The sequence below is a fragment of the Coregonus lavaretus genome, assembly GCF_964263955.1.
Source record: "Coregonus lavaretus genome assembly, chromosome: 39".
Taxonomy (NCBI): domain Eukaryota; kingdom Metazoa; phylum Chordata; class Actinopteri; order Salmoniformes; family Salmonidae; genus Coregonus; species Coregonus lavaretus.
In genome coordinates this window covers 12,372,874-12,399,575 of record NC_140026.1, presented here as the reverse complement: position 1 = coordinate 12,399,575, position 26,702 = coordinate 12,372,874, and the positions used below count along the sequence as shown (strand labels likewise).

The window sequence follows — 26,702 nt, the reverse complement described above, 5'->3', positions numbered from 1 at the left end:
CATCCATATCTCCGGGCAACTACTGCATTTTCACAGTCCACTTGGTCACTAATGCACAGTTGCCTCAGCCTCGCGCCGATGCCGTCGAAAACCGAGAGCTCAATGTTCTACATTTCAACATCTTTATCAGTAAATTGCATCCCTTCACCCTCTTCTAGTTCTTCAAAAGTCCCAACCATTCCACTGCACCTGTCTATCCCTCCTCTTCCTTTGACACCCAGGTATTTAATCCACTTTAATTGTCATGGCAATCCGGGGATCTTCTGGAGAGACTGATGTGACGTGTCTTTGATACATTCCCAGAAGACCGAGAACAAAGGAGCTCTCTCTCTCTCTCTCTCTCTCTCGCTCTCTCACGCTCTCTCACGTTCTCTCTCGCTCTCTCACGCTCTCTCTCACTCTCTCTCGCTCTCTCTCAATAAAGGCTAGAGTCCAAGTAAAAGTGCAAATTGTTTAATCTCTGTGGATTTGTCCACATCTTTGCTATGTACAGTGAAATAGACCCTAGTAAAATCACTCTCTCCAACCTTATCATTACATTGCAAGTTTTAAACATATCATCCTCCTCCAACCACTATGTTTAATTGAATACATTCAGTACAACCCAGGTAAACAGAACAACAATTTACCCAAAAAAATTTGTAAGTACATTTCTGGAGAATAAAAGCGAAAAACTAAAAAATGATATGATGTAAAAATGGCACACTAAAAAGTATCTTCATTTGCTATATGTTCATTGTGTCAAAGCGTGGTAGAGTGGATTGGATTCACAAAGGGGTGAGAATTTAAGTCAGGGTTGTTGTGACTGTGGCCCCTGGGGGGCCTCGTCTTTCTGTGTGCGGTTGTGCACTGCACAGGTCTAACCCAACCTCAGGCACCAAGAGAGATTGTCTTGTCTTGTGAGCCGAGACACAATTTGTCTACTAGAGAACTACATTATAAACATTCATACATCACACTTGCAAGTGCATACACAAACTACACGTCAGCTATGCCATACGTACACTAACCAGGAGTCCCCAAAAATTATTGCCATCTTGCAGAATTGACATGCAATTTATCCATTATAAAAGCAATATAAACGCAGTCTGTGTGTGAGAAGGTGGATGTTCCTTTTAGTCTACATATTTGGGACAGTATGTACAATATGTAGGTCGGCATCATTCAAATTCATCATCTGTAGCAAGCTTCTGAAAAGGCACTTCAAATGGGGGATATCATGTCTAATAGTTTGAGAACTATACATGGGACAGCGTCTACACAGGACATTTACCATATCCTTACACTGCCCCCCATATACTCACCCTCACAATACTAAAACTCCCATGATGCATTCACACACATGCTGTCACATAAAGACATGAACTCTTTCATGTGTTAAAACAAATCATTCATTTGACAGTAAATTATATATTATAAACTGGGTGGTTCGAGCCCTGAATGCTGATTGGCTGAAAGCCATGGTATATCATGGGTATGACAAAACATTTATTTTTACTGCTGTAAAATAAACATTGGTAACCAGTTTATAATAGCAAAAGGCACCTTGGGGGTTTGTGGTATATGGCCAATATACCATGGCTAAGGGCTGTATCCAGGTACTCTGCGTTGCGTCCTGCGTAAGAACAGCACTTAGCCGTGGTATATTGGTCATATACCACACCCCCTCGGGCCTTATTGCTAAATTAGATCATGAGGGTCGGGGGGGGAGATTTTCTGTGCAAAGTTCACCTCTTTCAGACTATATCTGGATAAGTGCACATCCAATACACTACTACACACACATACACACTTTCTCTAGGAGGTCCCACACTCAATAACATAAAAAGCATTGAATACTAGATTCCTTTAGTCAGTTAAAACCATCCAACCCAATGCAATTCCAAGGCACCAGACCAGCACCGAGAGAGAGAGACAGAGAGAGAGAGAGAGAGAGAGAGAGAGAGAGAGAGAGAGAGAGAGAGAGAGAGAGAGAGAGAGAGAGAGCGCCTTGCAGTGCTCCTGTGCTTGAGTCATAATTTAGGGAAGGGGTGTTGGTGGGGTTTGGATAAGGTCAGGGGTCAAGTGTAAGCAGGGGCACGTCGTCCTCTGAGGTTGTGTCCTCAGAGAGGGGGATAAGCAGCACCTCGTCCTCCGAAGAGGAGGAAGAGAAAGAGGGGGATGTGGAGAGGGGCAGTGAGTTGGTGGGGGAGGAGGAGGAAGGGGAGGAGCGGAAGCGAGAGATACTGCGCCCCAGAGAGAGGAAGAGAGAGGCTAGGGAGGGGCTGCTGGGGGTGGGGGGGACAGCCACGGGTGGGCTCTGTGGGGAGGCTGGGGTAGAGACAAGGGGTGGAGGGAGTAGAGAGGGTGGAGGAAGGAAGGGGGGAGGTGGTGGTGGCTGGTACTGCACTGTCTGTGGGAGCAAGCCTAGTTTCTGTGGCAATGGCAGATTGACGGCTTCCACAGCCAATGAGGTGGTGGCAGGAGTTGATTGACTGGGATCCACACCAGTGGATGGGGCCTCTGTCTGCTGGGGGGCAGAGCTGGATGGCTGGGAGGGCCTGGAGGCGGGTCTGGGGATTAGGCCCCATCTCCGCATGCGACGGACAGCCCGGCGGACGAATCGGGGATGGCGTCGGCGACGTGGAGAGTTAGAAGTATCCTGTCTGAGAAGCTGGAGAAAACCTCTCAGAGAAAGAGAGGAAGACTGAGAGAGAGAGAGAGAGAGAGAGAGAGAGAGAGAGAGAGAGAGAGAGAGAGAGAGAGAGAGAGAGAGAGAGAGAGAGAGAGAGAGAAAGAAGACAGAGCACAAGAAAAAAAGATGAATACCTTGACATTTCAGTTGTATTTAAAGAGTGCTATACTAATAAAAGTACTTACTATCATGAAATTATCATGAGTTTCTGATTTGAATTAGATCACTCCTGGCTTTGAGGGGACCATTAAACAAAGCTACACCACTGAACACAGAGAGCATATTGTCTTACCCTCCCTCAGCTGTCTACAGCAGCTAATCAGACTAGGGCTTAGTGAGGGGCTCCATTGTGTTGTCTGGTCTAACTCAATCTATCAGACCACGCTCCTGCTGTTGCTGTCACACAGCTCTAGGATCAGGTCCCCCCTGGCCGTATAATACCATTCATTATGATCTAAAAGGCTAGACTGATCCTAGATCAGCACTCCTACGGGCCCCGGTGTAACTAAAACCTATGAGACCACCCTCCTCCTGCTCCTGCCATACTACAGCCCGATGATAATGGAGTCATTCAGGAGGGTCCGACTGAACCTTCTGAGACAACAGCAGAAATGCTTCTGGTAAGTAAGAGATACAAGTCTAATGAAGAGCCAGAGGAGTAATACCTTCCAATCTACTGTAGGTTAACGGGATGCCCTTGTAAAGCAACCAATGGAGTGAAGTAATTTCATTTCTAAATCCAATACAAATCCAATTTGAATATGCACCGGCTATTCATATTATGAAGGAGCATTTTTCCCCATTAATGGTTAGGGTGAGGATTGGGAGAGGGTTAGCTGATTCTAGACCTGTGCTCTCACCTCGTTGGGGTTCTCTGTGGGGAAGTCCTCCACTGGAGGGATGATGCCCTGGGCGATCAGTTGACCATAGGAGGGCGGTGCCTGCTGCTGGATTAGCTCCGCCTCCTGTCGGCTGATTGGAGCAAACATACTGCAGGAGAGAAACAAGGCAGAAACGTTTCAATACATATATGGGGGTCCGGTCCAACACAATAAATGTTGGTTTGGACAGATATCATTCTTTGTATTCTGGACACAGATCAAGATAATTTGTTGTGATTTTTGTTGTGTATTTTGATGAAGCATCAACATGCGTAAACCTGAGGTGTGAGGTGAATAAGGGGTACCTGTATTCTCGGGTCCGCAGTGAGTAGAGCTTGCAGGTGCAGCCCATAGCGATGACCAGAAGCAGCCCACAGACCAGGCTGCCCACGGTTGCCGCGGTGATGACCTTTCGAGGCAGAGTCATGGTGCAGTTCAGCTCGTCTGTCCCGTCCTTACAGTCCACCTGGCCATCACAACTCCAGCTCTCAAACACACACCTGGGGCAGACACACACACAGTCAGGGTGGTGATTTCTCACACACACCCAAATACCAAAACACACACATATCAAACCAAAGTATCATACAGTAATGCCTCCACACACACACCCCTATTCCCTACCTGTTGCTGTCGCAGTGGAAGGTCCCAGGTTGACATATGGTACAGTCTTTTTCGTCACTCCCATCAGCACAGTACAGCTGGTAGTTACACCTCTCCTTGGCAGGGAAGCACACCGGACGCCCTATGAAGTTATGACCCGCCAGCACCGCCCGCTGCCCCACCCCTCCGCAGGCAAACTGGTCCCTGGGACACCCCCTGCATCCCGCCTCGTCACGCCCCGTCTCAGGACAGTCCCAGCGCCCGTCACACTTCTGTTCCTGGGTGTAGCAGCCCCCCGCGTCACCCCCACATTTACCCTCCCAGGGGGGGCAGTAGCCCCCGACACGGTAGGTGGCGTTGAAGCCCAGCCCCTCTGAGCCAGGGAGCGTGTGATAGGTCAGGGAGAGAAGGCCGGTCCGGGACTCGACCTGGATGGCCTTGTAACTGGACTCGCTGGTGATCTGTCAGGGAGGAAAAGGGACAGGGTGATTAGATTGAGTAAATGAACTTGGGTAAATGATAGAAGTTGCCCCTAACAGACTGATACAGGGTCATATATTTTTAATTCCCCTAGGATTGGGAGTAGTGTAGTCTGATCCTAGATCTGTGGATAAAACCAACTTCTACCTCTGGAATTTGTCATCTGTCACAATACTGTCCAGTTCAAACTCCTAGCAGATCCACTAACACTTACAGTTTTGATGAGTTCCCCGGTGCCCTGCTGTCTGTTGGTGATGGTGACCGTGTCTCCAGGCCCCAGCTCCAGCAGCTGCAGGTCCAGCTTCAGAGGCCTGGAGTCCTGGGGGTCCAGGGTCCACACACAGAACAAAGGGGGGCCCTTGATTGAAGGAGGGGCGAACGTCCCATAGAAGGTCTGGAGGAGGCCGCCACAGGGCCACTCGATGGGGGCCCGGGTCACACCGGGGCTGGGGTGGGCTCTGTGTGGCTGGGGGCTGGGGAATTGACGAGGCTGGAACTCCCAGTAGTCCTCTATAGGATTATCTGGCTCCTTTTCCTTGGTGTAGTCCATATCCTCTACTTCTTTCTCCTCTTTCTCCACCTCGACCGGTGCTGTTTCCCAATCCCTCCCTCCGCTGTTCCTCCCCCCGTTCTTCTCTCTTCCTGTCTCCCCCTCTCTCTCTATGTAGGACTCTGGTGTGGTGGTGGTCGCCACTACTTTGTCGTGTTCAGGATCCAGGTTCAGGATCTCGATCTCTCCGTCACAGTCCTGCTCGTCTGTTCCCAGCCCCATCCCTTCACCCAGACACTCCGTCCGGCCGTTACAGCGCCAGGACAGGGGCAGGCAGCGCCCACCCAAACACTCAAAGTCCACCACCGGACATTCACCAGAGTCTAGAGAGAGAGAGGGGAGTGGGGAGAGATCAAGAGGGAACGGGAGATAAACAGGGGGGAATGGTGGGAGAGGGAGTAGAGTTTATATTCCTTTTAGCTATATTGTAATTATTCTCCTCAAATATGGTTAAAACTACTTTACTATGTTCTTTCTCGTGATTAACAAGTGATATAAAATCCTGCCACCATACCTCTAACGTAGCCCAGGCAGAACGCAGAGACGGGGAATAAGTGTGGCAGGAAGTGGTGCGTCACTGTAATGTTTCCTCCCATCAACTCCATGGGCTTTGGCAGGTCGGAACCACAAAAGGTAATGGGCTTGCCAGTTGATGATGTCACCGAGACCCATTCCTTCTTACAGCGTGTAGAAAACTGGGAGAAACTAAAAGAACGATGGGAAAAAGAGATACAAACAAGCAAACGATCAAAAACTAAATGATTTGACTATGAAGCCATGTTCTTCACATGATGTGACGTTTCTGAGGTCCAGTCCAGACACAACCCCTGCCCCCCAGGAACTTCATGTCAATCTGAAGGTATTGGATAAGTATAATTAAACAACATATTAGTAGCATCACCTTGTATACTGAGAGTCTGGGTGGAATCTCCATCCTATTTCTAACACCTACCCAATCCCTTCAGATCTAACCAAGTGCCAAGAGGGCTGAAGACTGGAGGTAGTTTAGGGACAAACGTTGCACCCTGACCCCACTGAATAAGCCCCTGGGGGGATAAGACAGTGAGTGGGCAGACATTACCTGAGGATAACGGGCTCTCCTACGTGTGCCTTGATAATCCAACTACAGTTGAACGGCCGTGGGCGGTAAGACCAGCTGTGGTGGGCGGAGCTTCTGATCTCTCCCCTCGGGGCTTCCAGGACTTGGGGAGATCGTCCACAATGAGCTGGAAGAGAGAAGGACAGTGCAATATTTTAGACTCCTAGTTTGTGTTCATTAGGGAGAAAACAGGAGTGAAATAGGGAGGTGCTACCTAAACTTGACCAATAAACATTTTAGTTTTCCGTTTCAAAACGTTTTGCTATGGTGTGCCCTACTAAAACTGTTGAGACACCGTGCACTAAACCACAACATGTACACTAAACCAAAACCCCATCAGGCACAGCTAAAAAGAATGGAGCTGTGGTGCACTTCAACAGAGTTTGCACTTATTCGAAGTGCACTTAACAGGAGTCAACTGTAACAGAATATTAGCAGGATTTTCTCTTCATAACCTTGATTTAGTCAACTCATAACATTGGTATATGCACTGTCTAGAGGAATCCCAGCAGTATCAACAAGACAAAACGCATTTCAATATTTGAGCGTCACAAAAATGTGCCTGAACCGGATGTGCCACAACTGATTGTTACAATTACAGTTTAGACTCCCACACCTACTTATATTGATCAGACATATCTATGAAGTAGTATGAGACTGGTGTGAGACAGACAGGTCCCTTTGATAAAATGTATAGAGGCATTTGTAATGGGGGGGTTAATTATCTTACCAGTACTGGAGGCCAGCTCCAGGCTGCTGTAGGCTGTGAATCCACAGGAAAAACTGAGTTATACATGTCTGAACAGGGCATTACTAAAGATCTGACTGGTATTTGCATATGGTGCAGATGACAGTGGAGACGATGTTTGTAATAGTTGTACCATGCTGTCTTGACATCTTCACAGACAGACACATTCATAATAAAACTCACCAGTTACAAACAAAATGTTGAGGACACAAAGGTTGAAAGAGACAGTCATTCTGATGATAGTGCTCCTCTGAAATACAGGTACTCATGAAAGAGAAAGAAAAGTTGAAGAGAAAGAAAAGTAGAATAGAAAAACATCTAGGTCAGATCCCTCAGTCCTCCTTGCAGAATGACCCCATCGTCGCTGATGTGTCTTTCAGGAAGACAATCTAAGAAATTAAACAGATAAAACCTATTCAACATAAAGGGTTATTTTTGACTAGCCTGGTCCCAGATCTGTTTGTGATGTCTTGTCAACTCCTATGGTCATTGTCACACACCCCCGAAAAATTACCATAAGAGTTGTCAAGACAACACAAATAGATCTGGGACCAGGCTACATTGTTACAGGAGCAGGAGGGAATTATTTACAGACAACATATAGAAATGCACTTGCTTTAGCCTTTAGATATGACAGCAAGGAAATTTAAGGTAGTTCAGCTTAGGTAACTAAGCATTGTGTTTAAGGTTGAGGTTATGCCGATCTATTTGTTTCGAGAACACATACACAGCAATGTCCTGCCTCGCTAGCTAATGACGTTATGTTGTAGCGAGGACTTACCAGCAAGCCAATCCTTATCCTAACCACAAAAATGCTTGAGGTTTTCAATAAAGTTATTTTCTATTAACCAGATTAGCTGAAATAATTCACAGCAGACTTATCGAGGCCTTCTGAATCCTCGCCCCCGCAAACTTCCTTGAAGAGGAAGGGTGCAGCAGCAGCTGCTTCGCTCTCTCGCCTTGTCTGTGTTGTGGCTAGCATGCTAATGCTAATGCTGGCTTAACTACTTTACCTCTTCCTTGTCACGTTTTTCTGAACGTGCCACGCGTTAAAAAGCATTCAAAAATACCTACAAACACTCTGGTGAACATATACATTACAAACGGCGATAAATGTTGTATATAAATACCTGTAACAACTAAATTAGCAACCTTACCCTTTCTGTCGTCTTTCTTGTTGACAGGCAGAGTTCTGTGCAACTTCCGTATTGTTTTAGTTGAATGACATGAGAGTGGGTAGCCCAGCTGACGGCAGATGGCGCTATTATTCCTTACGGCATTTGTCACTAGCGGCTGTCCAGGCGAGAGAGGGGGTGGGGCGAGAGGCTTGGGCTGTCACAGCAGCGCCCCAAAATCCAAACAATCAAATCATTGTTACGAGTATTTTCTCTGATGTATATTTAACCATCATTGTTTGTTACTTGGTCCCTCTATTCACAATTTCGTTGCTAAGGTGTTAATGGTGTGAATTAACGGTATCATGTTTTACCACCAGGTGTCAGAATAGAGTAGGTTAATGAGATCATCCCTCAAATCTTAGGGGTATTTTATTATAGCAGACGGCCTTGCATCTGATACAATGTAACATTATTTGCATTAATATAATCAGCAAGGAAACATGCTGAATTTATTTTTTATGCATTTTGGCAAGGGACTGAGACAAAGGGGATTTAAATTAAACGAATAGTGAATTGTCTGCCTAACTTCTTGTAGTTCTTTTTGACAGTTTACATTATCCTGGGCTGTTGTTTTCATTTATTATGTTAACGAATGTTCATATTTATACAGCCGCAGCGTCTACAGCTGTTCCTTTACCTCACTGAAATAGGCGTCACATCTGGAAGAGGGAGGAACTTCCTCTCTCTCTCTCGGCTGAGAGCTATGGGGGGTAATATGCGCCAGAATTAAGCCTAGGCAACCGTAGCACCTTGTGGCTGTCCCCTACAATTGAACATCTGACTGACATGACATGATACCAACGCCTTACTAATGTCTGCGTGACGCCTGCGTGTAAGTAACATGTCATCATACCAACGCCTTACTAACGTCTGCGTGACGCCTGCGTGTTAATGGAAGTCCTAAGTTTATATTTATATTAATTAAATCTCAACCATAAATGTTAAAAACCTACCGTTTTTCCCTTGCAAGCCCACATTCCGAAGTCGCCGCCTTGAGCTATAGTGTAGCCTACTGGCTTGTGGATTTTCGAGAGTCTGCCCCAGAATTAGAAAAAGTATTATCAAGATGTCCTTGATCTGATTGAGGAGTAAGTAGGCTATATTTAAGTAGGCTATATTTAAGTTGTGATATCATTAGGAAATATTTAGGCCTACTGTGTTGATAAGGTACATTTGGTTTATTTGAAAATAATTACTTTTTGTTGATAATGTATTGTCGAAAACACGTAGGCAATATATTTACTGTGTCGATAGGGGAGTAGGCTTGTGTACAATAATAACGTAATTTGATGTGCTAGTATTATTTATTTAATGGATTAATTAAATTGTAAATGAAAACATACACACGTGGTGCTATAGGATATATACATATTTTACATTGTAATACACTACCCCTACATGCCATAATGTGATGGAGCTATGGGTTTCTTTTTCCACTGTCACTAGGCCTACACATTCACACTCGAACTGAATTGAATGGGAGATGCATAACTACTTTTCACTGAAGAAGGAAACGATGAAATCATAACGGTATCCTAATATAGTGTGGATACAGGAGTAGCCTATTCTACAATAATGTAACTGTATATGCTAGTATTATTTATTTAATTGATTAATTAAATTGTAAATGGGGATGGTAGGCTACTTCATCCAGTGAATACGGAATGTCTTGCTATCTCTGGGAGTATGTTAATGAAGGCTTTTCAGCTGTTGAACTGTGGCATTGTCAAACTAATTTCGAAATCTATCTTTCTTTTAGTCAAGAAGTAATGGGCCAGAGCAACCAATCAGCGACACTAGCTGTTCTACCCACCACCCACACTGCTCTCCCTCCACAAGCAACCACATCCTCTTCTCCTGTTCAACTAATTTGCCGCCACACTGAAAAGGACTGTACATACATACCTCTGTGCCCATCTCATTGCAACATGATCCATCCAAGGCCAAAGCTGGATGCCTAAAATGTGAGAAATGTAAACAAGATGCTACAGTAGTGTGTGTGTATGGGTGGAGTTCCAAGAAAAGACATGAGAAGATGGCAAAGGAGATAGTGATGAGAGTGAGAGCATACAGTATGAAAATAAAGACCCCTTGGGATCTAAAATGAGTGTGGGGTGCCCTCTTGTCTCCTTTTTGTCAGTTTGAGGATACTACAGTCACCCCTGGTCGAGGTTCTTGGAACACTGCTATTTAAGTCTGAGCAGAGGTTGAGAAAAACCTTCAAAGGTGGTGGTGCTATGTTGCGTGTTATCTTGAATACCAGGCAGATATTTGAGTACAGAATGAAATGGTGTAAACTTAACAGGCTAAACTTGTTGAGTACACTCTTTGAGAAAGAGGTTCCAACAGAGTTTTTTGGCTGTCACCAAAGGAGAACCCTTTTAGGTTCCAGGTAGAAGTATTTTTGGTTCTACCTAAACACAGAAGGGGTTCTACCTGGAACCAAAAAGGGTTCTCCTATGGGGACTTTTTAATCTGAGTGTAGGCCTATATTGCAATGGTGGTTATGTGGTTTTCTGTTTTAAAAAAAGTTAAGGGAGTTAAGATAATCAGAAAAACTATGAAACATCCCCACTTTTAGCACACATTTGCAAGCAGGCAAAGTAACCTATGTGTGCTGAGGCATGTGTGATCACTCAACATTGACAGGACCAAAAAATGACATGCTCACATGCAAACAAAAGATAACGTGTCTAACTTGCACCGTTATGCAATTATTAGGAGACTAGATACAGAGTTTGTGTGGTTATTTCTGAAGGACGCACACTGGCCTTGGCTAAAACAAAGAATGCTAACTAAAGGTAATCACAGGAGATGGCTGGTACTTATCACGGCTTGTGTACTTTCTCTAGTTACTTCCTTCTCCTCAGAGATCGCCCAGCATGCTCTGCTCTACATCACCAGTGGGCGGAGCTACAGCTCTCCTATGATGAACTAATATTTACTCTCAATAGGCTTTCGTTCGTATGGTCATATTTTTTATGTTTTATTTTGTTTGTTATTTTATGGAGCCCTACCTTGTATCATTTTCTAGGCCTCCCAGGTATTTACATGTAATGTATGTATATGATTACTGCCGCTAGGGAGAGCTGTGACGTCAATGGAGTGCGTTAGTGAGATCGTGAAGTGTTGGTGGTTTCTTTAATCTTGGAGAATGACTACTACTGAAAACTAACATTATATATAATGTGAATGTGTAGACGTATGGTGGCAAATCCCTTGACGGGTACCAGGAATGGTAGGAGGACAACCTGAAGGTAATTATCTTTGCACACAACAGCAGCGTCCAGGCCTCCCGAGTACTCACCCTATCGCCTGGGACGGGAGCCGCAGCTGTTTATTGAGGTAAACAATGCAATTCTATATAAAATTATTGCATATACTGTAGTATAAAAAATGTGTTATTTACTTAGTGTTTGTGTATTGCTATTTTTGTGTAACGTACTTTTAGATCACTGAAACTCCACCTGATGTGGTGGAAGTTGTCGAACCAGATCAGAACGCCTTCGAGGACCACCTTCAGGCATGGGCTGAGAAGGATGTGGAGGTTTTTGACCAGGTAAAAATGATTGTCCGCTGTTCATTTATTTTCTGGCCCTCCAAGAGATATTTAAGAGATGTATTTGTAATAATATGAAATATAATTGCATGTATTTCTATTATCAATCAAGGTGAGACAACATGGACAAGGCGCAGGAGAAACAGAAGGAGAGCCACTTGAGGAGACTCAAGGGGACCAAGTGCTTCGATATCCGGGCGAATGACTTGGCTTGGAAGAATGACGAAAGGAAGGCGAGACCAAGGAAACCTTGCTGCTCTTTCACTTCTAGCTGGGGTCACCATCCGTTAAGGTGAATATAAAAATCTCAGATTATAACTATTTGCGTTTGCCTCCTCGTGGTGGGTGGCATCGCCATGCTGTCAGCAGTACCAACACTGGCCCAGGAGTTTCTCCAAATAGTCAATCTCAAGGCTAACCACTGGGTCACATTAAGTAACCGCCGCTTCCAGGTAGGTACTGTTAAGGTGTATGACTCCAGTGGTCATGACACCACCCTCGAGTTTCTCTCACAACTCATCTCTCTCATCTTTTCCAGGGACCATCCCTTACCTACCTCATCAACCCCACTGACATACATTTTTTTGACAGGTATCCTTTCCTTTCTGTATGCCATTAACATTATTGCAGGTCTAATCAAACATTTAAATTAAATCATTCAATAACTGTATTTCTACATACCTGATCATCCCGGATACCCTAGACCAGGATTGCCCATCCCTGTTCCTGGAGAGCTACCCTCCTGTAGGTTTTCGCTCCAACCCCAGGTGTTACTAACCTGATTCATCTTATCAACCTGCTAATTATTAGAATCAGGTGTGCTAGATTAGGGTTGGAGCAAAAACGTACAGGATGGTAGCTCTCCAGGGACAGGGTTGGGCAGTCCTACCCTAGACCCACTCCAATTCGCATACCGCCCCAACAGATCCACTGATGACGCAATCTCAATCGCACTCCACACTGCCCTTTCCTACCTGGAGAAAAGGAACACCTATGTGAGAATGCTGTTCATGGACTACAGCTCAGCGTTCAACACCATAGTGCCCAAAAAGCTCATCACTAAGCTAAGGACCCTGGGACTAAACACATCCCTCTGCAACTGGATCCTGGACTTCCTGACGGGCCGCCCCAGGTGGAAAGGGTAGGTAACAACACATCTGCCACGCTGATTCTCAACAGTGGGGCCCCTCAGGGGTGCGTGCTTAGTCCCCTCCTGTACTCCCTGTTCACCTACGACTGCGAGGCCAAACACGACTCCAACACCATCATTAAGTTTGCTGACGACACAACAGTGGTAGGCCTGACCACCGACCATGATGAGACAGCCTATAGGGAGGAGGTCAGAGACCTGGCAGTGTGGTGCCAGGACAACAACCTCTCCCTCAATGTGAGCAAGACAAAGGAGCTGATCATGGACTACAGGAAAAGGCGGGCTGAACACGCCCCCATTAACATCAACAGGGATGTAGTGGAGCGGGTCGAGAGTTTCAAGTTCCTTGGTGTCCACATCACCAACAAACTATCATGGTCCAAACACACCAAGACAGTCGTGAAGAGGGCACGACAACACCTTTTCCCCCTCAGGAGACTGAAAAGATTTGGCATGGGTCCCCAGATCCTCAAAAGGTTCTACAGCTGCACCATTGAGAGCATTCTGACCGGTTGCATCACCGCCTGGTATGGCAACTGCTCAGCATCTGACCAGAAGGCTCTACAGAGGGTACTGCGTATGGCTCAGTACATCACTGAGGCCAAGCTTCCTGCCATCCAGAACCTATATACTAGGCGGTGTCAGAGGAAGGCCCTAAAATTTGCCAAAGATTCCAGCCATCCAAGTCATAGACTGTTCTCTCTGCTACCGCACGGCAAGCGGTACCGGAGCGCCAAGTCTAGGACCAAAAGGCTCCTTAACAGCTTCTACCCCCAAGCCATAAGACTGCTGAACAATTAATCAAATGGCCACCCGGACTATTTATATTGAGCCCCCCCCCCCTGCTGCTACCCACTGTCTATTATCTATGTATAGTTACTTTACCCCTACCTACATGTACAAATTACCTCGACTAACCTGTACCCCCGCACATTGACTCGGTACCGGTACCCCCTGTATATAGCCTCGTCAATGTTATTTTATTGTGTTACTTTTTATAATTTTTTACTTTAGTTTATTTGGTAAATATTTTCTTAACTCTTTCTTGAACTGCATTGTTAGTTAAGGGCTTGTAAGTAAGCATTTCACGGTAAGGTCTACACCTGTTGTATTTGGCGCATGTGACAAATAAAGTTTGATTTAATTTTATTAATGGGGGGGGGGGGGGGCATCGAAATGATATAATGTTTTACCCCGATGCCTGTTTATTCATAAAAAGCAGAAGATTGTAAATAACATTAATCGCAATGGTTAGCCTATGCAAATTAATAGGAATACAATTAGCCTAATTTGTACTTACAAGCAAACTGACAAGTGAAGTCAGTGCCACATGACGTGAACACCTTGGCAGTTTGACACCTTAGAAAAAAACTTGTCTCCATTGACAGTCCATGTTAATTCATGGCGGTATTTTATGGCGCTAGGAAGACCTTAGGTGACTTGGTGAGAGGTATCAGTAGCTTCACGCGGCTTAATTCTGGCAGTTATCACCCCACATATGAATTTACAAGCAAACTGACACATTAAGTTTCAGTGCCACTTTACACAACGTGAACACTACCTCTACATGGCACGACGTGAACAATAGGTCTACATGACGTGTACGTGTCACGTGATGTGAACGCGTCGGCAGTTTGATGCCTTAGAAAAAAACGTGTCTCCATTGACAGTCCATGTTAATTCATAGGGGTATTTAATGGCACTTGGAAGACATTAGGTGACTTGGTGAGAGGTATCAGTAGCTTCACTAGGCTTAATTCTGGCAGTTATCACCCTCCATAGAGCGCATTGACCAACCTCGTCCACACGTCAGAGAGCGATGTCAATATAGTCAGACAGTGAGAAAGAAAGAAAATATCTTGTGGAGACAAAGGAGTGAGGAACTATGAAGCACTGAGATTGCAACGATTTTTTCACCCAACATCTAGACTTTAGTTTTTGGATAGATTTGTAGGATGCTTTTGTTTTTTTACATTTAGTTATGATTTTTCGTACCACAAAAGATTTGTTGTGCAGAACTTGAAGTGTGGCAAGAAAGTATCCATGAGAACAGGTTAAAGTGCAATATTGTTTTTGTTTTTAAAGGTAATTACTAAGGATAATAATTGATAAAAACGTGGAAAGCCAGTAGAAGCAGTCCCGTTGTGAGGCTCTATATCTCCTATTTTTTGCCTACTCGCACATATAGAGGAATGTTGCCCCAGCTCGAAAAGGTGATCCAGCTCCTGACGCTGGTGTGCGGACTATTCTTTGGAGTTGTATCAACGGAAAACGAAGTAAAAGCAGAGGTAAGTCATTTTGGCGATAAGCAGACACTCAGAAACACTATTAAAACTATTTAACAAGTATAATAAGATACTTTTAAAGATAATTTGGTTAAGGTTTATAGGAGAAGGGGTGTGAGTCTACCAACTACAGTGTGTGTAATAGGCCTAGTGTGGTCTCTTGTTTCTGTGCTAGTCTGTATAATTGGCACTATTTTCTTTATTTGTTTTTCATGATGGTTGATCTCTTCTCAATTGATGGTAGTAAAAAATAAAATACAAATTGAAAGGTGACAGCGGTAGCCTCGAGGTTAGAGAGCCTGCGAGCAACCGGAGGGTTGTCGGTTCTAATCCAAGTGCTGACCGGGGGATGTGGCACGGATTGAGCTCGTAACCAGATGGTTGCTGGCATCAATATTAGGTGCCACCTACTGAGGGTCCCTTGAGGAAGGAACTTACCCCCCCCCATCAGAAGAAACATTTCCATCTCACGTGGACTAATAAAGTATATTTTAGCAGTAGCATCAAAGGGTGAGAGGTCATGTAGTCATTTCAGTAGAAGCAGAAAAAGAGATGTAACTGCAAATAATAGTCAGAAAAATATCATGACTTATTTTGTGGTTTAAAAGAGGAGGGGTGAGGAGGGTTGGGGGAGTACAGAGTTGTGAAAACTCAAGTCGGTTTCTTTATTATAAGAAACTGGGGATTTTTTGTGTGTGTGTGTGTGTGTGGGAGGGGGGTTAGGGTAATGGTTTTAATCTGTACTGAGTTGTGGTAGAGACTGGAGAGGAAGCTGTTCTCTGTTTTATGCAAACTGAACATGAAGGTACTGTCTGGAGCAACAGGTCCCATTGTAACTGATGTGACACTACTAACATAAACACTATATTTTGTCCCGCTATATTGTGTCATAGTGTCCCTTCAAAATCATTAGGTGCATGTCATGACGCCTCTAGCCTGTCCTCCTCAGGAATTCCAGATCTCTCTATCCATCCCAGCGTACTTTTGGATACAACCCAACCCATCAAGAATAACCATTATCTGCCATGACTGCAATAGCCAATGGCCAAGTCAACGGTATCCAATGGTGCTCCAGTCTTCCTCAATGCAGGCCTGGTCTACATATAAAGGTCGTTCTTATTAAGAAAGACAGGATGCTTGGAGGAACTCAGGTTCTGACTCAGTAACCACAAACAGCTGCTGTCTTAGTCAGCCAGACATGATGGATGTCCGAAATGGCACCCTATTCTAAAGTGCATTACTTTTAGGGAATCAGGTACCATTGTGTCAGCCAGACATGGTCAATCATTGCACTGTCAGTCAGAAATGGCTGGGGGACACAATACAACATCTATGATCTATAACATTGTGATAATATTGTAACAACTGCAAACACAGCACTGAGACAGTAATAAAACATACACAGTGTCACAATAAGACTGCAAATGTTGGTGCTGGGTCCATGAAAGATCTAGGATCAGTTAACCCATCCCAAATCCTACCCATAATGTCTCCTGAAGGCCCATCAAATTTTCCCATGCTCCAATGGGAGTAGGCAGAAGATGCCCCTAACCACACGATCAGATTCCCCAACCCCAAATCTCAAGCAATGCCATAAAGAAGATATAATTCCACCATCCAAACAGTGCACTGTGCACTCGCGTCATTTGATGAATAAAAAAAGACATCTGTTACAAAACACCAAAAAGTGTAATGACATTTGGTGATTGCCATCTTGCAGCCTAAAGTAATTGATGCGTCTTGCTGACAAAAGGACCATTATGTCGAAAGAAAAGTTGGGACACCTGAAAAGGGGCTGAGATACGTGACTGTCCCGGGACGACAAGTGCAGCCACATGGGGAATTTTATTTTAATGACACAGAGGTGGGAGTGTTCGTTTAATTTTGAATAATCTTTTATTTTAATATTTACCACTGTAGCTAGCAGTACAAATTGCATTTTAAACAAATAGGAGAAAGGTTCAAATAGCATTATTTAGAGTCCCCCCCCCCCCAAATTTTTATTTTTTATAACAGATCCAACTTGATAGGCCAGGGAGGCTAAGCCTACGATTTAACTTGAAGCTGTGAGGAGACTGGATGAGCAAATATTCACAGTCATAGGGCTATCATAAGATCAGGCTTGAAATGGAACAAGAAGAGCTACATGTCACAAAATATAGGCCTAACTTCACTTTGTGAATCATTTTGTCTTTATGCACATACTATAAACCCAATAGAGGTTTCCTTTATTTAGTTATATTTGTGTTTATTCACAAAAAACACCCTGTCTCACTTTTATAAAATTGCTGGTTGGACTTTATCTTAGCCAAAGGAAGTGGAAAGGAATGAAAACGATCCGTTCCACAGATCTTCACAACATATCTGTCTGAATCTGAAAGTCCTTGAAGTTCTCTTCAAACATGATAATAGCAGACATCTGGAGGCAAGGTGACTAGCATGTCTTAGGATCACAGGGAGGGAGGAGGTCATGACAGGTCAAATCCCATATGGGTTGGGCCCATGGAAATATAAATACTAGAACGGAAATATATTCTCAGACCACAGCAATTAGACAGTATGTGTACATTCAAAAAGTCTACATCCAGTTCACCCATCACAGAACATTAACTTGAATGGGAATGTCTGTTCTAGTCATTCTATTTCTATGGTTGGCCTTGGGCTCTCCCACTGGGTCCTGAGGAGTCTTGGTTGTTTTTGTACAGTTGCAGCACGCTGTTGGAAACCTTTGGTGAAGTGCTGGTGCATGCTGCTCATACAAGTGCTCGCTGTCACTTAAAAATGTTCAGGGAGGACAATATTCAGTTAATCTGATCTGCCACATGGCAAACATACCAACCCGATGAATGTCTATGGAGAGATGGTGTGTTTAGCCATTCCACTCAAGTACTATCACTGCAGGTTCCATCCTAGAACCCAGGGCCGGCTTAATGCAGGGGCTTACCTGGGCTGAAGCCCCTGGGCCCAGGCCCTGTGGGGGGCCCAAGAGGAAGCAAAAAAATATATATCTATAATAGTATTTTTTTTCTTTTAAAAAATAATAATAATAAAGGAAATATATGTAGTATATATTATATATGTAGTATATGTTTTGTATTTTTTTTTACTGCAACCACCAACCACAGGAGGACTCAGGAGCCCGCTCTCAATGAGCGTAGACAGCCTGCTGCTGCCGCTCTGCTGATCGTCAGATGGGGGAGGAAAGCACTTTGTGACATCTGCATATGTAAAAAGGGCTTTATAAATACATTTGATTTAAGGAGCCCACGTGGGTAACTGGGGGGGCCTGCCTTGATTGGGTAACTGATTAATAAAAAATAAAAAATAAACTGTATAATAAATACATGTGACTTGTCAATTGTGTGAGTCGGGCTGGGCATGGTTAAGGGATTTTTTGCCAAGAGGAAAAATAAATATACAGTACTAGTCAAAAGTTTGGACACACCTACTCATTCCAGGGTTTTTCTTTATTATTACTATTTTTTACATTGTAGAATAATAGTGAAGACATCAACACTATGAAATAACACATATGGAATCATGTAGTAACCAAAAAAGTGTTAAAACAAATCAAAATATATTTTATATTTGAGATTCTTCAAATAGCCATTTGCCTTGATGACAGCTTTGCACACTCTTGGCATTCTCTCAACCAGCTTCACCTGGAATGCTTTTCCAACAGTCTTGAAGGAGTTCCCACATATGCTGAGCACTTGTCGGCTGCTTTTCCTTCCCTCTGCCGTCCGACTCATCCCAAGCCATCGCAATTGGGTTGAGGTCGGGGGATTATGGAGGCCAGGTCATCTGATGCAGCACTCCATCACTGTCCTTCTTGGTAAAATAGCCCTTACACAGCCTAGAGGTGTGTTGGATCATTGTCCTGTTGAAAAACAAATGATAGTCCCACTAAGCCCAAACCAGATGGGATGGGGTATCGCTGCAGAATGCTGTGGTAGCAATGCTGGTTAAGTGTGCCCTGAATTCTAAATAAATCACAGACAGCGTCACCAGCAAAGCACCCCCACACCATAACTCCTCCTCCTCCATGCTTTATGGTGGGAACTACACATGCAGAGATCATCCGTTCACCCACACTGCGTCTCACAAAGACACAGCGGTTTCAACCAAACATTTTCCAATTTGGACTCCAGACCAAAGGACATATTTCCACCGGTCAAATGTCCATTGCTCGTGTTTCTTGGCCCAAGCAGGTCTCTTCTTATTATTGGTGTCCTTTAGTAGTGGGTTTTTTGCAGCAATTCGACCATGAAGGCCTGACTCACACAGTCCCCTCTGAACAGTTGATGTTGAGATGTGTCTGTTACTTGAACTCTGTGAAGCATTTATTTGGGCTGCAATTTCTGAGGCTGGTAACTCGAATGAACTTATCCTCTGCAGCAGAGGTAACTCTGGGTCTTCCATTCCTGTGGCAGTCCTCATGAGAGTCAGTTTCATCATAGTGCTTGATGGTTTTTGCAACTGCACTTGAAGAAACGTTCAAAGTTCTTGAAATGTTCCGTATTGACTGACCTTCATGTCTTAGAGTAATAATGGACTGTCGTTTCTCTTTGCTTATTTGAGCTGTCTTTGCCATAATATGGACTTGGTCTTTTACCAAATAGGGCTATCTTCTGTATCTACCTTCTGTCACAACACAACTGATTGGCTCAAACGCATTAAGACTGAAATAAATTCCACAAATTAACTTTTAAGAAGGCACACCTGTTAATTGAAATGCATTCCAGGTGACTACCTCATGAAGCTGGTTGAGAGAATGCCAAGAGTGTACAAAGCTGTCATCAAGGCAATGGCTATTTGATGAATATCAAATATCAAATATATTTTGATTTGTTTTAACACTTTTTTGGTTATTACATGATTCCATGTGTTATTTCATAGTTTTGATGTCTTCACTATTATTCTACAATGTAGAAAATAGTAAAAATAAAGAAAAACCCTTGAATGAGTAGGTGTTCTATAACTTTTGACTGGTAGTGTATATATATATTACGTAATTTTCTTTGTTATTATATTTTTTTATCCAACCACAGGAGCCCACTCTCAATGTTGAAAATACAACTAAGAGAATCATTTAGCCACAGAGGATAAATAATTTATTTAAAAAATAGCTGTGGATTAAGTTTTTATCACAAGCACCTATATGTGTCTGCCAAAATAAAGGAAACACAAACATAAAGCGTCTTAAAAGGGTGTTGTTGGGCCACCACGAGCTGCCAGAACAGCTTCAATGCGCCTTGGCATAGATTCTACAAGTGGACCTAAACCATGCCAGGTAAATACACCCCCACACCATAACATATACTTTGTATCCCCGTTTACTGAAGTGTTTCCTTTATTTTGGCAGTTGCCGATATGCCTACAGTCTTGAAGGCCGCAGTTTGGCCAGCATGCGCGCCAAACATACAGCTTGTTGCGTTGTGGCCATAGAAAAATAATCCATAGAAGGGTATTGTAACATCTTACCCTGGTAATTTGACTGTTAAACTCATGGGTACACTAGCAATGGATGCCAGTCCTGACTTGAATGGGAACTACCATCTATGGATTATATTTCTATGGTTGGTTGCGGCTGTCGGTTTGCAGATTTCAAAATACATTAGCGGGAAAAACGTACAGTTTGAAAAGCAAATGCCTACTGCTGAAAAAATAAGACTAATCTGTCTGTAGAACCAATATAAACATTTTTTTCTCAACAACTCGCAATTGTTAGCTAACAGCAGCACTGTTTTTCAAAGTAGCTCATCTTGAGATAGGATATTGCCAAGACGAGCGCATCGGCCATCACCGTGATTAGGCTTCATCTTCATCATTAAGTGAGTCAGTGTACCACTAGAAATTCTATTTAGTAGCCTACTGTAGCCTATGATATATATATATATATATATATATATATATATATATACTGTATATATATTTCCTCCTAATATTGTACAATATGTGAGTCGCTTCATTGGCCTGGGCTATTGTTTGTTTGAATTCAAGACCAGATTGATCTCAGTTTGTCAGTGAGAGTAGCCACCCATTTCGGTCATTTGTGTGGTATTAAAAAAGATTTAGCTAATGTCTTCTGTCATCTAAATGACGTAGAATTGCTAGAACCGCTCATTATTTGTAGAACAGTAGACATATTAGCATTTAGCCTTCGTGGCCCAGATTATTAATTACATGTATGAACCCAAGTTAGGACATTTGAGGCTCACAAATTGAACTCATAATGTCTTCAATAATAGGTATAGAACATCTTTGTTGGGTTGGGTGTTATTGTGCAGATTGGAGCCACATGCACGCTAGTACCCAGTGTTGGCTTGGCTTGCTCAGAATACTTGAAGGGGTTAGAGTAGCCAAGTGTATTATCATATTATAAATGAACACTCCTTTAACATAGCATGCATGTGTTCTGCATTGTGTTAAGCCTATATATACTGCAACAGTACTTTAGTTAGCATTAGCATGTATCTCCTGTGTCGGTGTAAGTGGATGAGAGATGTGGGACGCCACGCTAAGAGGCTAATGTTTGTCTCAGACTCCAAACTCGCTTATGACCAAACTCTGGTCTCTGTTTTTTTCCGTTGGCACCGTCCGAGGGGAACAACTGACTCAGTCTCTACTCTGTCTCCCTCAATTTTAAATTCAGCTTTAATACTTCTGTCCCCTTCTTTTCTACCATCTACTTTGTCATTCCATACGTCAATCCCTTTTAACATTTTATTTAACATTTCTTTCTTTCCTTTTTATTCACTCTTCCACTCTCAGCCTCAGTGATTAAAAACGAGGGACAGGAGGAAGATACCAATAATTCCTCTGCCTAAAGAAAGCCAGATCCACTATAAAAGACGTGTGGACTGAGAGGGCTGAAGACTGCTTCTCTTTTAGCAGGTTGCTTGAAACCCAAATATCTGCAGTATATCCAATACCTTAACACTTGGCAGAGTTGCTAAATATATTATTGTATAGGTTGGTATGCAGCTTATATAAACAAATGAGTACAGAGGTTTTCAAACTGGAGTACTGCAGGGGGTCCGTGATATTTGTTATTTTTATTTTTTTGAAAACATGTTTTTATGTGAAAAATATTGTATTTTTATGAAAATCGCTAGCTACAACAGAATACTATTGTGGATACAATTTTTATGTCTCTGTGTCCAGTATGAAGTAAGTTAGAGGTCGTTTCACGAGCCAATGCTAACTACCTAACTAGTCTACAGGAACAGTTAACATGCTAGCTGTTCCTGTTCATCCAACTCTGGGGAAGTAGATAAATGGCTTCATTGACAAAATCTCAAACTATCCCTTTAATATAGAGGAAATTACAGTCATTGGAGCTAATGACAGGGTTTTTTCTGTATGGAAAATTCTTAGGCGGGCCATCTGGTAATGTTCGAGATGGAAAAACTGTTTCAGTGTACATTTAAACGACCAAAACCAGATAGAAAGCTTGCAGAAACGATATTGAACTATATACATTTTTAAATAATGCTAAATGGCATATTATATAATATTATAAATAACATCATCTTTGAGAAATATTCTCCCAGTCAGGGAGAATCAAAAATGTAAAAAAATTCAGGGCATATGCCCATTGATTTTATTATAATGTTTGAGCAGAGGAACACAGCATTAACCATGGCAAAATGCATATAATTGCAGGAAATTGGCTTTAAATCTGCAAAATATTCTCTCAGCTCAATGGAAATTGTTTTAGAATTGCAGAAATCTTCCTTTACAACAGCAAAATGTTCTCTCCGCCGCTAAGATACAGTACCTTTCTAGTTTATAGGCTATTCTTACAGTGAGGGAAAAAAGTATTTGATCCCCTGCTGATTTTGTACGTTTGCCTACTGACAAATAAATTATCAGTCTATAATTTTAATGGTAGGTTTATTTGAACAGTGAGAGACAGAATAACAACAAAAAAATCCAGAAAAACGCATGTCAAAAATGTTATGAATTGATTTGCATTTTAATGAGGGAAATAATTATTTGACCCCCTCTCAATCAGAAAGATTTCTGGCTCCCAGGTGTCATTTATACAGGTAACGAGCTGAGATTATGAGCACACTCTTAAAGGGAGTGCTCCTAATCTCAGTTTATTACCTGTATAAAAGACACCTGTCCACAGAAGCAATCAATCAATCAGATTCCAAACACCCCACCATGGCTAAGACCGAAGAGCTCTCCAAGGATGTCAGGGACAAGATTGGAATGGGCTACAAGACCATCGCCAAGCAGCTTGGTGAGAAGGTGACAACAGTTGGTGCGATTATTCGCAAATGGAAGAAACACAAAATAACTGTCAATCTCCCTCGACCTGGGGCTCCATGCAAGATCTCACCTCGTGGAGTTGCAATGATCATGAGAACGGTGAGGAGTCAGCCCAGAACTACACGGGAGGATCTTGTCAATGATCTCAAGGCAGCTGGGACCGTAGTCACCAAGAAAACAATTGGTAACACACTACGCCGTGAAGGACTGAAATCCTGCAGCACCCGCAAGGTCCCCCTGCTCAAGAAAGCACATATACAGGCCCGTCTGAAGTTTGCCAATGAACATCTTGAATGATTCAAAGGAGAACTGGGTGAAAGTGTTGTGGTCAGATGAGACCAAAATCGAGCTCTTTGGCATCAACTCAACTCGCCGTGTTTGGAGGAGGAGGAATGCTGCCTATGACCCCAAGAAATTCATCCCCACCGTCAAACATGGAGGTGGAAACATTATGCTTTGGGGGTGTTTTTCTGCTAAGGGGACAGGACAACTTCACCGCATCAAAGGGACGATGGACGGGGCCATGTACCGTCAAATCTTGGGTGAGAACCTCCTTCCCTCAGCCAGGGCATTGAAAATGGGTCGTGGATGGGTATTCCAGCATGACAATGACCCAAAACACACGGCCAAGGCAACAAAGGAGTGGCTCAAGAAGAAGCACATTAAGGTCCTGGAGTGGCCTAGCCAGTCTCCAGACCTTAATCCCATAGAAAATCTGTGGAGGGAGCTGAAGGTTCGAGTTGCCAAACGTCAGCCTCGAAACCTTAATGACTTGGAGAAGATCTGCAAAGAGGAGTGGAACAAAATCCCTCCTGAGATGTGTGCAAACCTGGTGGCCAACTACAAGAAATGTCTGACCTCTGTGATTGCCAACAAGGGTTTTGCCACCAAGTACTAAGTCATGTTTTGCAGAGGGGTCAAATACTTATTTCCCTCATTAAAATGCAAATCAATTTATAACATTTTTGACATGCGTTTTTCTGGATTTTTGTTGTTGTTATTCTGTCTCTCACTGTTCAAATAAACCTACCATTAAAATTATAGACCGATCATGTCTTTGTCAGTGGGCAAACGTACAAAATCAGCAGGGGATCAAATACTTTTTTTCCCTCACTGTATATATATTAGAGTTTATACTTCCTCTTCCAAAGAACTGGGGAGGTGAAAAAATTGGATGACTTCTACTTTCCATTATCATTCACCTGATGATAAGACAAGATATTCATTTTTTTTTTGCTAACATATGATGGGGGTCCCTGGGTCGCCAGTTTGCCTGAGCGGTTTGAGAAACCCCTACATTAGTACACCACTAAGTGCATGTCATGCATGTTTAAATCTGTGTATAAACCCAACTGACCCATCTTTCTGTCAACACAACCTTTCAATTGAATATGTTGTTGCCAGTCACAGTGTTATAAATCTGTTATTATTTCTATGACTATTATCAAACAGTAATGCCTAGGTACTAGCATATTATCCGACCACTTTATCCTCAGGGTGTCTTAGCAGTCTCTCATGAGTGTCCGACCGTTAGTTGCACCTGATGTCACCGTCATTTCATACGTTTATACGACATTATTAGTCACATCTGCTGTTCCTGGAACTTCCTGCTGGTTTTAGTTCATGACCGACATATTGGACAGGATCTATCTGCCATATATGTCATCATTCTACTCAATTTTGCTGATATACACACGTCACACTGCCTGTCTCTGTTGAAATGCATTTCCTTAGAATACATGAATCACTGCAAAAATGCCTAGCTTATATGGGCTTGCGTATATTTACAAAAAATGCATTCACATGGACCCTAGACTATGACCACACACATGGGTTTGTAGTTACCCCCAAGGCCAACAATAAGCAACGTCGAATTCCTACTAAATAGAACCTTTGACTGTGAGTGCCTGCTGGGAGTTCCACAGAAGAGGTGCATGTTGGGATAGCTGGCGTTGTCAGGGGGAATAGCAGCGAGAGAGAGGAGAGAGCATAGAGGGGTGGGGGGGTGAATGGGGAGAGAGAGAAAGAGAGAGGAGAGAGGGAGAGAGGAGAGAGAGAGAGCAAGAAAAGGGGAGAGATATAGACGGAGAGAGAAGGAGAGAGAGAGCAGAGTCTTCTCAGTGTGGGGGAAACTTTTCATCCTGACGGAGCTGAGAGTGGTTTCACAGAGTCAGACGCGTCACCACAGTGGAGCCACAGCACACACTAGGAGCAGTCAGATAGAGACAAGGAGAGAGAGAGAGAGAGAGAGAGATAGACAAGGAGAGAGAGAGAGAGAGAGAGAGAGAGAGAGATGGCGAGAAGTTGGGGGATGGGGGGGTGAAGAAATGTGCGGCAGGATAAGAAAGATGGAGGAAAACCAGAAGGGTTATGATACTGTGCATACACACCATATCACATAGGTCATTGCTGAAAGAAGGGGCAGGCATTGACATGACTGGAGTGAGAGAGTTTACCTCACTGTGCAGCCCACAACTGAACCTGGTTTCTTGTCCCTCTCTGCCTGCTGTGGCTGTGTGTGGTCATATCTCTGGCCAGGTACAAGCCAGACGTTTCCTGTTTCTCACATACACTCCTCTCTTTTTCTCCCTCATTTCAATTGCTGTTGATATGAAAAAAAGACCTCTCCACTAAACGACATGAGATAGAGACATTGTAAGAAAGAGGAAGAATGACTATATTCACCAAACTAACTATAAAATGACTACTATTGCGTAGACAGACAGGGTTGGGGGTTTTAAGAGAAAAGGAGATGGAGGGAGGGAGAGAGAGAGAGAGAGAGAGAGAGAGAGAGAGAGAGTTGGGGTTTTCTGGGATGACAGAAGAATTCTCTGTAATTCCACTGACTGAATTTGTGGTAAAGATGATGACACTCACTGGCTGACTGTCTGTGCAGCACACACACACACACACACACACACACACACACACACACACACACACACACACACACACACACTACATGAGGTTGGTGGCACCTTAATTGGGGAGGATGGGCTCGTTGTAACGGAATTAGTGGAATGGTATTAAATACATCAGACACATGGTTTCCAGGTGTTTGATGCCATTCCATTAGCTCTGTTCCAGACATTATTTTGAGCCTCAACAGTCTCCTTTGACACACACACACACACACACGTATATAGTCATATTGTCTCTCACCCCACCCACTTGTCTCGTATATACTCATCTTGTCACTGACCCACCCACAC

The 26,702-nt window shown here is 43.4% G+C and overlaps 1 protein-coding gene and 1 pseudogene across 2 annotated transcripts in view; one reads left to right on the top strand and one right to left on the bottom strand.

Annotated features, from left to right (window-relative positions):
- Positions 1–437: 437 nt before the first annotated feature.
- LOC311112856 (low-density lipoprotein receptor-related protein 10-like) lies at positions 438–8,242 on the bottom strand. Its single transcript, XM_084155990.1, has 10 exons — positions 8,193–8,242; positions 7,219–7,424; positions 7,018–7,050; positions 6,270–6,414; positions 5,703–5,893; positions 4,853–5,511; positions 4,180–4,619; positions 3,861–4,055; positions 3,535–3,664; positions 438–2,686 (listed from the first exon to the last, which is right to left on the bottom strand). Exons 2-10 carry the CDS (start codon positions 7,265–7,267, stop codon positions 2,054–2,056), a joined length of 2,475 nt encoding a protein of 824 aa, XP_084012116.1. The 5' UTR covers positions 7,268–7,424; positions 8,193–8,242; the 3' UTR covers positions 438–2,053.
- A 3,652-nt stretch (positions 8,243–11,894) lies between these two features.
- The window catches only part of LOC311112714 (matrix metalloproteinase-14-like), a 19,017-nt pseudogene continuing 4,209 nt past the window's right edge, over positions 11,895–26,702 (top strand). The window contains exon 1 of the transcript XR_014615934.1: positions 11,895–12,005. The product of XR_014615934.1 is annotated as a matrix metalloproteinase-14-like (transcript). The remainder of the gene's footprint in view (positions 12,006–26,702) is intronic.